General features: G+C 36.5%; 1 protein-coding gene across 2 annotated transcripts; it reads right to left on the reverse strand.

Moving 5' to 3' along the window:
• Nucleotides 1-1,562: 1,562 nt before the first annotated feature.
• ggctb (gamma-glutamylcyclotransferase b) lies at nt 1,563-13,774 on the reverse strand. Of its 2 annotated transcripts, none has more exons than XM_056475116.1 (5): nt 13,669-13,774; nt 10,283-10,437; nt 8,243-8,388; nt 8,032-8,164; nt 1,563-1,909 (listed from the first exon to the last, which is right to left on the reverse strand). In XM_056475116.1, exons 1-5 carry the CDS (start codon nt 13,727-13,729, stop codon nt 1,742-1,744), a joined length of 663 nt encoding a protein of 220 aa, XP_056331091.1. In that variant the 5' UTR covers nt 13,730-13,774; the 3' UTR covers nt 1,563-1,741. The 2 variants fall into 2 exon arrangements, with proteins under 2 accessions (XP_056331091.1, XP_056331092.1); XM_056475117.1 differs by lacking the exon at nt 13,669-13,774 and adding an exon at nt 12,775-13,123.
• Nucleotides 13,775-14,168: the final 394 nt, after the last annotated feature.

Consider the following 14,168-nt stretch of genomic DNA (forward strand, 5'->3'; position numbering starts at 1 on the left):
TTCAGATTTTGGCTTTTTAACATGAAGACAGGCCTATTAAACACAAGACACAAAGTTATTTTCCTTTAAAATGCTAAATGCAGAGTATATTTTCTTTAAAAAAAAACCTTTCTCAATTAGCATTTAACAACCAGCAACTGTACACTATTTTAGGACTAACATGACAAAATAGTTTATAGTATATAGTAAATATGAAGGTGTTTTTGAACCATACTATATTAATGTGTAATATGTTGTATATATGAGAGTATTTCATTCATTCATTCATTTTCTTTTCAGCTCAGTCCCTTTATTAATCGGGGGTCTCCACCGCGGAATGAACTGCCAACTTATCCAGCATATGTTTTACGTAGCAGATGCCCTTCCAGCTGCAACCCACCACTGGAAAACACCTATACCACATGTTTTTGGACTTGTGGGGGAAACCAGAGCACCCGGAGGGTACCCACGCGAACAGACTGGTTCCAGCTGATAGAAAGGCAACAGTAACTCAAATAAGCACTCGTTACAACCGAGATCTGCAGAAGAGCATTTCTGAACACACAACACGTCCAACCTTGAGGCAGATGGGCTACAGCAGCAGAAGACCACACCCGGTGCCGCTCCTGTCAGCTAAGAACAGGAAACTGAGGCTACAATTCACACAGGCTTACCAAAACTGGACAATAGAAGATTGGAGAAACGTTGCCTGGTCTGATGAGTCTCCATTTCTGCTGCCACATTCAGATGGTCGGGTCAGAATTTGACGTCATCCTGCCTTGTATCAGCGGTTCAGGCTGGTGGTGGTAATGTAATGGTGTGGGGGATATTTTCTTGGCACACTTTGGGCCCGTTAATCATCTCAGACTGGTTTCTTGAACATGACGATGAGTTCACTGTCCTCAAATGACCTCCACTGTCCCCAGATCTCAATCCAATAGAGCACCTTTGGGATGTGGCTGAATGGGAGATTGGCATCATGGATGTGCAGCCGACAAATCTGCAGCAACTGCGTGATGCTATCATGTAAATATGGAGCAAAATCTCTGCGGAATATTTCCAGTAGCTTGTTGAATCTCTGCCACAAAGGATTAAGACAGTTTTGAAGGCAAAAGGGGCTCCAACCCGGTACTAGTAAGGTGTACATAATAAAGTGGCCAGTGAGTGTATCTAAAGCAAGAGTGAGAGAGGGGAAATGTTATATATATTTTAAATAGATCATTGTATGAAGTTTATGTGAACATATAATCAGTGAATTTCCAGAATTAACCCCACTGGAATTAATAGAATTAAACTTCTTTGAACTTATGTATAACTCATGGTTGCTCAAAAACACTCCAAAATTATGAAATTATTGGTTGTTTATATATATATTTATTTATTTTTTTAGCAAAACCTCAAAACCATTCCAAATTTACAATTATATTATATATTATTATTTTAAAAGGGCTTTTTAGCCTTTTTTGCATCCTTAACCTCCTCACTTGTTGACCCCTGATGGCCAAATTATATCTAAACATGATATTTCAGCTCATAATAATCAAAAGCAAGAATCCCACGTTAAAAAAAACCAACACTGTTAATGCCAGGAAGAAAAGAGTGTATGCGATTTAATTCTTCTGCTTCCATACATCACGAATACTGCACATTCCTCCAGATCTGCGTAAACAACACATCCAACCTGTCTGTTACCATAGTGATAGTGTACACTGTGTAGACTAGAGATACGGGTGAACACTGCTGAGGGTGGATCTGATCATCTCTAATCTTCAGACTCAATCTCTTCTGTCCGTTCTTTGGATTTTTTCAGAGCTTTCTCCAGCTCCTCCATCACCGGCAGACGGCCCTCGTATTTGTTGGTTTCGATGGATCGGAGTTTCTCTTGATACTCTTCTGGAAGTCCATTCTGTTCGGCGCCCATCACAATCACCTGAAACACACAAGGGTACTTTATTTTTACATCTGAGCAACTCCAGCGTTACGGATGCGACATTGCAGTAAAAAAAATTAAACATAAACTCACAGAAAACGTGTATGTTAACATTATATAGAAAAATCTGCTTATATTTCACAAAACTACTAACCGTAGAGTTATGGGATCAGAAAAATATCAATCTGTAAACATATTTTATGTTTTAAATGAGGGAAATAAAGATGCATTATAGATGCGACCAAAAAGTCTGCGAGTTTACAGTATATACACAAAATACTTTGTAGAAGTTCAGTGAACTAAGCTGCACAACCCACAAGCAACAATGCTAATCAAAAGATGCTAATCATAAGTGTTGCTCACTATAGATAAGAATATAAACATGATTGATTTTATTTTGATTTACATTTTGGCATTTGTGAGGAAAAAGCTTGGTTATGGATGTGACGTCCCTCCGTTATGGATGTGACGAATGTGTAAATGGCGCTTGTGTGACTTTGTGTATTGATGTCTTTCTGTACTAATGAAGGCCGATTCGCGAATGAATCGTCTGTTTTAACCGGGTCTTCTAAGTGAACAGGTCGAACGAGTTCATTAAACTGAACTGAATTGTCGTTAAGTTGTTTGCGTCTTCAGTAAGTACTTAATTACTTGCTTTTTAACATACCGGATACCCCCTCTGACTCAAAATAAACCAATATCCAGAGTCATTCAGTTACTAGAACAGTACAAGGTCTCATCTGCTGTGAAAAATGAGAACTGATAATGATTATGAGTGCAAGCCGACTGTCTGTTCCTTTGCAGCACGCTCTCTCATTGAGTGTGTGATTCAACCTGACTAAGGTCATTTTTATTCCGCGATATATTTTTAAAAAGGCAATTAGGCAAGGTAAATAGTAACTTGTGTTACATTTTTTAAAAATAACTCAAATAATATTTATTTTTAAGGGTAATGAGTTAGAAAAGTAGTATTATTACGCATACTTATAACGTGTTACCCTCAACACTGGGCGGGTCAGTCGGTGCTTTTGAAAACACTGTCGGTTGGGTTTAGGAAAGGCGGTGGGCGGGTCAATTGGGGCTTTTGAAAACAATGTCAGTTAGGTTTAGCAAAGGAGGGTTGGTCAGTCGGTCGGTTGGTCAGTCAGTCAACAGTGCCATCTTGTGAATTTATGCAAGAAGAGCAGGCGCTCGAGAGAGAAATTTGAGGTCTGAAAAAGTGTACACAGCGGCCTCTGGTGGATTCGCGATAACAAAAACTGCAACAAAAAAAACCGTAGGTCCTGGGATGTATTTCGCGCTCTCCTGAAAAGTAGATAGGGGAACATTTTCAGAATGAGCCTGGGCTGAATATAATCGTTTGAAAACATTGACAGAGACATTGTTGAGTATTTCTGCAGTAATGTAAAATACAAGCCAACACAAAAAAACGTGGAACAAGTTTCGCTATTTTGATAAAAACGTTATTTTTTGCATGGCAAGGTTGACATTTTTATTTTTTTGGTAACACTTTAGTTAGGTCACAATTCATGCTATTAACTGTTATCTTATTACCTGCCTGTTATTAAGATATGAACTGTTCAGTAGTTGTTATAAAGTATGATCTAATTTTGCATCCCTAATCCTACCCTTAACCCAACTTCTACCTTACTACCTGTTATTCGTTTTCATTTGGCTTATTCCCTTATTTATTAGGAGTCATCACAGCGGAATGAACCGCCAAATATTCCAGCATATGTTTTACGCAGCGGATGCCCTTCCAGCTGCAACCCAGTACTGGGAAACACCCATATACACTCATTCACACACACACACTCATACACTACAGCCAATTTAGTTTATCCAATTCCCCTATAGCGCATGTGTTTGGACTGTGGTGGAAAACCCATGAGTAAACCCAGAGTAAACCCATGCCAAAACGGGGAGAACATGCAAACTCCACACAGAAACACCAACTGACCCAGCTGAGACTCAAATCAGTGACCTTCTTGCTGTGAGACCACAGTGTTAAGCACTAAGCCACCGTACCGCCTACTAACTATTAGTAAACAGCTAATTAGTAGTTTATTAAGCTAGCAGTGTTCGTTTATGGTTTGTTAATACCATGAATTGTGACCTAAACTAAAGTGTTACCAAGTTTTTTTTTTGTTATGTTCTTTACCTTGTGATATTTGTAATTCAGAGTGTTTTTAAATCATCATTTAAAACTTTTTAGATTTTATGTATTTTTAAACACGTAGAAAAATAGTTATATATAATAGTTTTTTATGCACATATCCTTGTACGTATCTTTTATCTTCATGCTTTTTATATGTATGTAAACGTTATGAAATCCTACATTTAAAGGTGCTATATAAATTAAAGTTTATTATTATTATTATTATTATTATTATTTGTGTATTGTTAGTTTTAAGAATATCAATAAGCTAGTATGCTCCAAAACAGTGACAACATTCACATTTATAAGATATAAACATCCGAAACTTGCAGTTTGTCATTTCCACCTAAATAAATTTAATTGGAATGATGGATGGATTTATAAAAATGTGGATGATGGATGGATGGATGGATGGATTGCTAAAAGTGATGTGTGTATGGATGGATTGAATAAAGGATGGATGGTTGGATTTATAAAAACATGGATGGATGAATAGATGGATGGACGAATGGATTGATTGATAAGTAAAATTATGGATGGATGGATTGACTGAGAAAAAGATGAATATATGGATTGATAGGTAAAATGATGGGTGGCTGGATGGGTGGATTTTTAAAAGGATGGATGATTGGATGGATGGATGGGTTGATGATGGATTGATAAAAGTGATGTATGGATGGATCGAAAAAAGGATGGATGGTTGGATTGATAAAGTCAAATTGACTGATAAAAACATGGATGAATGGATGGGTTGATAAAAGGATGAATGATTGATAAAAGGATTGATATTTGTCTGCACATGTGTAGAGATAGATGGATGGATGAATGGATTGGTGGATGGAAGGATGGATGGATAAATAGATTATAACAGTTTGAAAAAGGATAGATGGATTGGATTGATAGTCAAAATGACTGATAAAAAACATGGATGAATGGATGGGTTGATAAAAGGATGGATGATTGATAAAAGGATTGATATGTTTGTACATGTGTAGAGATAGATAGATAGATAGATAGATAGATAGATAGATAGATAGATAGATAGATAGATAGATAGATAGATAGATAGATAGATAGATAGATAGATAGATAGATAGATAGGAATTAAATGACAATTTATTCAAATTATTTCAAACTATTAATAAAATCTACAGTCTTAATAACATCAACTTAATAAAACGGACTTATTTTAACCTAGCTAGTTTAATCAATCAAAAATGTAATTGAATTCTTAATGCATATATTATTAATATAACTACGTTTTAACAAATTGCTTTATTATTTTATCATTTTTAATCACACAAAACATTATTGTTGTCCTTTAATGTCCCAAACTTGTTTTAACATTTTACAATTGTCGTAGTTTTAAGGGCATTTGGCAATAATATGTTTGCACATGTCTGTAATCTGTAATCACTCAAAAAGCATTACAAGTGTGTTTTTTTATTATGTCAGATTTAAATAGAGATGCAAGTATGGCGAGTGTTATGAAATTATAGTGCATTTTCCAGATGCTTCGGTGTGATGTGTTGTGTGTTTAATGTGTGAATGGCAGCATTATTGTCCCACACAAAGCCAGCCGAGCCGCAGCAAACGCCAGAAAAAACACAACATTGTCCTTTCGCCAGCAGCACAAATAACGAACTCATTCTGTTGTGGAGAATGATATCAGATTACTGCGTTTAGAGAAGCATGTGCTCGTCTCATTGTTGTTTTAATTACTCTGACACACAACAGAAGCAGGCAAAACAGAATTGATCTAAATATCCTCTATACTCGGATAACATCATACTTTAAATGTCAAAATTGAATTTTTTGTTCACAGTTTAAAGAGATTTGGTTTCATAAAACTAGTATATAGTGTGGGACATCTAGGAAACTGCTTTTGTGTATTTTTAAGCTTTAAAATGAGGTTAAATTACATAAACATTAGTGATAAAAGCAGATTTGGGATGTTTTTTTATGCTCAGATAAACTGTCATGTAATAAATGTCAACAGGTGGCAGCAAAAAGCAGATCAAAGTTAAAACTTCAGCACTTGTAGAGTAAAATTCAGAATAAAGCTGTGGTCACACTGCACTTTTCGCCCCATAGACTTCCATTCGTACGCATTTGAATGCAGCAGGCCGGCAACGAAAGCACGTGCTCGCATGTCACTGTATTGCAAAGTTCAAGCATGGTGAACTTAAAATCTTTAATGTCTTGTTTAATCCCGCCCCCTTTCGCAGTGCCATACGACAGAATTTTGCATGCTCAAACTCTAGTGTGACCACGGCTTTAGTTTTTTTGATATACAAAATATTATATCATATATAAAAAACAAGAAGTATTTTTATTATTTATTACTTATTATTAATAAATAATTAATAAATTAATAATTATTTATTCACTATACCAATAAACTGTTTTTATGAATGCAAAAATAGTATAACATTTGAAATGCATTATTAGAGTTAAATATTTACATTTTTCGTAGTGTGTGTGTGTGTGTGTGTGTGTGTGTGTGTGTGTGTGTGTGTGTGTGTGTGTGTGTGTCTGTGTGTGTCTGTGAGTGAGTAAGAGTGTATGGGTGTTTGCCAGTACTGGGTTGCAGCCGGAAGGGCATCCGCCATATAAAACATATGCCAGAGTAATTGGCACTTCATTCCTCTGTGGCGACTCCTGATAAATAAGGGACTAAGCCGAAGGAGATTGAGGGGGTGGCTGGATCGATAAAATTATGTATGGATGGATGGTATGATTATGAATGGATAGATAGATGGATAAAATAATGGATGAATGGATTGATAAAATTATTGATGAATGGATAGATTGATTAATAAAAAATGGATAGATAGATGGATAAAATATTGGATGGATTGATAAAATAATGGATGGATGGATAAAATGATATATGAATGGATGGATGGATTGATTGATTGATAAAATGATGGATGGATTGCTTAAATAACTGATGGATCTATTGATTAATATTGATTTATAAAAGAATGGATAGATAGATAGATAGATAGATAGATAGATAGATAGATAGATAGATAGATAGATAGATAGATAGATAGATAGATAGATAGATAGATAGATAGATAGATAGATAGATAGATAGATAGATAGATAGATAGATAGATAGATAGATAGATAGATAGATAAAATGACGGATTGGTTGATGGATGGATAGATGGATGAATTGATTGAAAAAAATGATGTATGAATCAATAGTAGGATTGATTGATAAAGTGATGGATGGATTGATAAAATAATTGATGAATGGATGGATTGATTAATAAAATGATGGATGGATGAATGAATGGAAGGATGGATGGATGGATGGATGGATTAATTGATAAAATGATGGACGAATTAATTGAAGGATGGATGGATTGATTGATAAAATTATGGATTAATGCATTGATAAAATGATGGATGGATTGATTAATAAAAGAATGGATAGGTAGACGGGCAAAATAATGGATGGATGGATGGATTGATTGATAAAAGGATGGATAGATTGTTTGATGAAATGACTAATCAATGCATGGGTAGATTGATGGATGGATGGATGAATGGATGGATTGACTGATAAAATTGATAAATGGATGGACGAATGGATGGACTAACTGATAAAATGGATGGATAAATGGTTGGATTTATTGATAAGATGATGGATGGATGGATGGATTGACTGATAAAATTGATAAATGGATGGATGAATGGATGGACTAACTGATAAAATGGATGGATAAATGGTTGGATTTATTGATAAGATGATGGATGGATGGATGGATTGATAAAATGGATTGATGTATGCATAAATGTTGAATAGAGAAATGGACGAATGGATAATGGACCGATGATGGATAAAATTACAGGTGGATCATTTGACAGACAGCCAGACAGACAGCCAGACAGACAGACAGACAGAATTAATGAACAGTATAATAACGGACACTGCAGACTGAACCTGTACCTTCAGATACTGTGGTGAAGGTGGAGCATAGATGCAGCTGTTCATGATGTAGGTCCTGCAGTGGAGATGCTGGCCGCTGGTGGAGACAGACACCTCCATGGGGCTGTAGATTCCCATCTTCACATTCTCCTGCCTGCAGTTCCACACACACACAGGTCAGCTGATCTGCTCTGCCACACTCAGGTTTAAGCATCACCTGTGGTCTTCTTACCTGTCCAGAGACTCCAAGTCCGACATGTTCATCCTCCACACCACGCCCCAGACTGCATCACCCGCGCTGGGCTCGATGGTGGCCACTCCTCCATGCCAACGCTGACTCGCCAGCCCTTTATGATTGCCAAACACCAGCTTATAGTCCTGGAGGAGGACATGGGATAATGAGGATGGATTAGGACATACAGATAGATAGATGGATGGATGGATGGACAGGTGGACAGACGGGTGGACATACATAGATAGATGGATGGATGGATGGACAGGTGGACAGACGGGTGGACATACATAGATAGATGGATGAATGGATGGACAGGTGGACAGACGGGTGGACATACAGATAGATAGATAGATAGATAGATAGATAGATAGATAGATAGATAGATAGATAGATAGATAGATAGATAGATAGATAGATAGATAGATAGATAGATAGATAGATAGATAGATAGATAGATAGATAGATAGATAGATAGATAGATGGACGGATGGACAGATGGATGGATGGACGGATGGACAGATGGATGGACAGATGGGTGGACATCCAGATAGATAGATGGATGGACAGGTGGACAGACGGGTGGACATACAGATAGATAGATAGATAGATAGATAGATAGATAGATAGATAGATAGATAGATAGATAGATAGATAGATAGATAGATAGATAGATAGATAGATAGATAGATAGATAGATAGATAGATAGATAGATAGATAGATAGATAGATAGATGGATGGATGGATGGACAGACGGGTGGACATACAGATAGATAGATAGATGGATAGATGGATAGATGGATGGATGGATGGATGGATGGATGGATGGATGGATGGATGGATGGACGGGTGGACGGGTGGACATACAGATAGATGGCGGTTCATTCCACTGTGGCAACCTCTGATAAATCAGGGACTAAGTTGAAGGAAAATTAATGAAAATAGAAGGTAGAGGATTGACATTTGGATGGATGGATTGATAAAATGAAGGATGCATTGATGGATGGATGGATGCATAGATACATTTATGGATAATTTGACTGATAAAATGATGAATAAAATATTAATTGATGGATGGACGGATTGAGTAACGAATAGATGAGTGGATGGAAAAAGTATGGATGGTGGATTGATTGATAGATAAAAAGATGGATGGGTTGATTGATAATGATGGATGGTGGATAGATAGATAGATAGATAGATAGATATATAGATAGATAGATAGATAGATAGATAGATAGATAGATAGATAGATAGATAGATAGATAGATAGATAGATAGATAGATAGATAGATAGATAGATAGATAGATAGATAGATAGATAGATAGATAGATAGATGGATAAAAAGATGGATAAAAAGATGGATGGGTTGACTGATAATGATGGATGGGTGGATTGATAGAATGATTGATGGATGGATTGATAGAATGATTGATGGATGGATTGATAGAATGATTGATGGATGGATTGATAGAATGATTGATGGATGGATTGATTGATAAAATTACGGATGGATAGGTGCAATGTTGAATTAAGAAATGGACGAATAGATAATGGACAGATAATTTGAAAGATAGATGGATGGATGGACGAATGGACAGAAGTAGGTAGGTAGGATGGATGATAGATAGGCAGATGAACAGACAGATTGATGGATTAATTGATAGATAAAAAGATTGACTGATAGATTAAATGATGGATGGATGGATAGATAGATAGATAGAAAGATAGACAGGGTTAGGTTAGAGTTTCGGTTAGGTTACGGTTAGGGTTTGAGTTAGGTTAAGTTAGGGTTTGGGTTAGGATAGGGTTAGGGTTAGGTTGGGTTTGAGTTACAGTTAGGTTAGGGTTTGGGTTAGGTTAGATTGCGTTTGGGTTAGTTAGGTTAGGGTTTGGGTTAGGTTAAGTTGGGTTAGGTTGAGTTTGAATTACAGTAAGGTTAGGTTGGGTTGGGTTAGGGTTAGCGTTAGGGTTAGATTAGTGTTAGGGTTAGGACAGATGAACAGACAGATAAATGAACAGATGGACAGATGTTTACCTTGAGTCTGGCCACGCAGTGCACAGCAGCGGACGGGTTCCTCATCTGCAGTCTCTCCTTCAGCAGGTTACTCCCATAGGCGAAGTACAGGAATGTGGAGGCGTTAAGGCTCTCGGTGCCGTTGTCCATCAGTGCGTCTCCGGAGGGCAGAGGGACTAGGAGGAGGACGAGGAGGAGGAAGAGGAGGGACAGGGTGAGGAGAAGGGAAAATCTGAGCAGAATGGCGGTCGACAGGGCTCACAGGCAGAGCAATGGCCTGACCCTGATAGAAAACACCTCTGTTATACACAGCTTTCAGCAGCTCTCCATTCTCATGCAAATCCATTGTGTTCAAACACTGCATTCATCAGCCGGACACTAAAGCTGTGGATGCTGGATACTAAAGGTCACCCTCTAGTGGAGGAACAGGAGAACAGCTCATCTACAATCTACAAGCATAAAGGTAAGCTTTTCCTTTAGGTTAATGGGACAGTTCACACAAAGAAATCCCTTTCAGGCCACTGGAAATGTGTCTTTTTGGTGCCACTTTATATGGACCCTTTTCATCAGCATCTTAAATTCTTTATGCGAGGCGTTTGTAATGCAGTGTGTATGGGTGCAGGACAGTAAATCTGACATTATTCTCTCTTCTGGCTGCCGTTATCAGTCTCACACTATTGTTTTCCTCTTTCTGAAAGTCTTGATAACACCGTCGTGGAGTTTTTCTGTCATTATTTCAGCAAAGAGGATTGTCAATAAATGATGTGTTGTGCTCTCCCATTCACTGCGCTCTGAGTTTACCAACTATGACCACTTCTGCTGCCGAGAAACCTGGAAATGTGAAAAGGGTCCATTAAGGCAAAATGTACTCTTCTTACTTTTAACAGGGACAATGCTCATTAATCAACAGTAGAAACTGTAAATAAGCCAGAGTTAATCTGATCAGAGTTAAATAAGATCAGAGTTAATCTAAAAGGCAAACTTTCATCTGTTGCCCCCCGCCAGATTTTTAAAAAAGGCAACATAAAATCAAAAACACATTAATACACATAAGTTACATATACCAAGAATATAAAACAAATGATAAGACTTTCATAAAAAGCAGGAGAGAAGAATTACACACGATTACAAACTTGCTTTTAGCCATTTCTTTAACTTGTCTTAAAATGTTGAATGTACAGTATAGCACTGCTTGTTATAAATGATTCAAAGCACTTCATTATTTGCAAAAAATTAATTTGGCCTCACAATCTTTAATCAAATATAACCTTCCTTCCCCCTTAAAATGACTTTTCTTCACTTCTGGTCACATGGAATGCCTTTAGGGCAGGACTATCAGCCCTTTGGGTGGGGATATGAGTCCTTTAGGACATTTAAGGCGGAAATATCAGTAATTTAGAGCAGGGCTATAAGTCATTTAGGGCGGAGCTATCAGTCCTTTAGGGCGGGGCTATTAGTGCTTTAGAGTGGAGCTATCATTTGTTTAGGGCGGAGCCATCAGTCATTTAGAACAGAGCTATCAGTCATTTTGGGCAGGGCTATAAGTCATTTAAGGCGAAGCTATTAGTCCTTGTTGTCAATGTTGTCAATGTAAGTCAGTGATTACAGGTTTCCAGCTTTCTTCAAAATATATTCTTTTGTGTTCAACAGAAGGAAAAAAAAAAGACAAACCGGTTTGGAACAAGTAAAGGTTGAGGAAATGATAATAATTTAAATTTTTGGGGAAAACTACCTATTTAAAAGAAAAATTAAATTAAACAAATGTATTCGTTTTATAGGGAGATGCTAATAGTCTACTCCTATTCAATGAATTATGTTTAGCTAATAGTTTTAAACATCAATAGTTTAAACATCAATCAGCCATTATTTTTGATTATCTCATTCATGCATGCTTGTTTTAAACCAAACTATCAGGAGTCTGTCTTCTGTTGTCGCTATTTTATACTAGTAGTTACCCTTTTAAATAGCATATTGTTACACGATTTATGAGTAGTCTTTGCCTCATCGTTTTTAGTGTTTTATTTAGTGTCGTTCCCTGTAGCGGTGGACACGATTAAGACAAATGTGAAATACTGTTTTACAGGGGCGATTTTAGGATTTTCATTTTAGGGCAGATCAGGAACAGATCCATTTGGGGTAAACAAAGAAAAATGTGTTTTATTTATATATATATATATATATATATATATATATATATATATATATATATATATATATATATATATATATATATATATATATATATATATACACACACACACATATACATTTTAAGTAAGAATTTAAAATAATACACTAAAATTAGGGAAGTTTAATCAGAAAAATAAGTGAGTATACCGATGGTATATGCAATTATTGATCCTAAGAAGTGGTAATACACAAACAGCTCGCGGAAAAAAGTAAGCATACTGAGTATACTTGCGTATAGCAAGGACTACACCACTGATAGTTATTATTAATTTATTTACTTATCAGTATCTCCAGGCTATGCGGTTTAAATTAGCTTATCTCACCTGTCATCTTCAGAGTCCTCAGGTAATGCACTGGTTATTGTCACGTCATATATCCAGAAACTAAAGTTTAGCAGGCTGTCCCGGTCCAATAACACAAAAGATTAGTCTCGAGTCCTTGCGTTTCCTGTCATCTGTTCATATAATGGCAGCACTATTGACATACACTCGTGCCCACTTCATACACTTCTGGTTTCAGTACAAGATTAAATGTATTCCAAGCGTTTCTGAGTACCTGCTGTCAGCGTTGTAAGTCTTATACGAGCACATTTTCATTATATTTCAAGCTAATCGTCGATGTTACTGTACTATTCCTGTTTCGTCTGGCTCACTTTTGCATGTCAGAGAAAGCAGCGCAGTGACGCGGGGGCGGGGCACAGAATGTCTGCGTTTTGATTAGTCAGCTGGGCTGTCAATCAAACTGCCCGCAAAAGATCAATTTAAATTTTAAGCCACTGTGAAATCAAAATTAGTTTTTTAAGACGTTAGCATCAGTATATTAGTTTTAAGAATATTTTTAAATGAACTAATAAGTCATTTGAACAATTACATCCTTTGAGTTATTAAGGGGATGATAACTGTGTTTTAATAATTACCATGTACAGATGAAAGGTGCTTTATTTTGAGGTCAAAATACATTTTTCTACCATTCAAAATACAAAATGTATTAATAACAACCATATATATGTGAAAATAGACACACAAATGAAAAGTTTTACGTTTTCCCAACAGCTGCAATTAAAAATGTCATTATAATAGAAATCAATAGGGCAACAGCCATGAACAAAAGGGTGGTTAGTTAAAAGAATACACAAGGGTTATATAAAATAAAAGTAAATAAGTAATGAAATAAAATAATTAAGTGAAATGCAGTGCTATAATATGTGTTTTTCTCACCTGCTGAACACAGGAGGCTGAAGCCGGCGAGTGTGAAGCTGATGATCATCCAGGAGCTCATGGTGCTGTTTCAGGATCAGCTCTTCTGTGTGGACACAACATTAGCAGAGCGGGATCTTAGGACTGGAGGAGGGTCTCTGAACCCCCCCGACAGCTGAAACACACTGTAGAGGTGGGAATGTGCTCTTAAAAACACCTCCTAAAACATCTCTTTGTTTGGATCAGTTAATATTTGCCTGAATGTTTGCATTTTTGTCAGATAATTGTATCTCTCTCTCTCTCTCTCTCTTTTAAAACCTTTGTAGCATCTGAAGAATATACATACAGTTGAAGTCAGAATTATGCACCCTCATGGGATTTTTTTTTCCTTTTCTTTTTCATATATTTCCAGAATGATGTTGAACATATTCAGGAATTTTTCACAGTATTTCCTATAATATTTTTTCTTCTGGAGAAAGTCTTATTTGTTTTATTTCGGCTAGAATAAAAGCAGTTTTTAA

Source organism: Danio aesculapii, chromosome 16, assembly GCF_903798145.1.
Source record: "Danio aesculapii chromosome 16, fDanAes4.1, whole genome shotgun sequence".
Classification (NCBI taxonomy): domain Eukaryota; kingdom Metazoa; phylum Chordata; class Actinopteri; order Cypriniformes; family Danionidae; genus Danio; species Danio aesculapii.

Coding starts and splice junctions, on each gene's coding strand:
- ggctb (XM_056475116.1), bottom strand. CDS start 13,729: ATGAGCTCCTGGATGATCATCAGCTTCACACTCGCCGGCTTCAGCCTC. Junction 8,389..10,282: donor ACTGCGTGGCCAGACTCAAG/GTAAACATCTGT, acceptor GTCCTCCTCCAG/GACTATAAGCTGGTGTTTGG. Junction 1,910..8,031: donor CTTCACCACAGTATCTGAAG/GTACAGGTTCAG, acceptor TGTGTGTTTCAG/GTGATTGTGATGGGCGCCGA.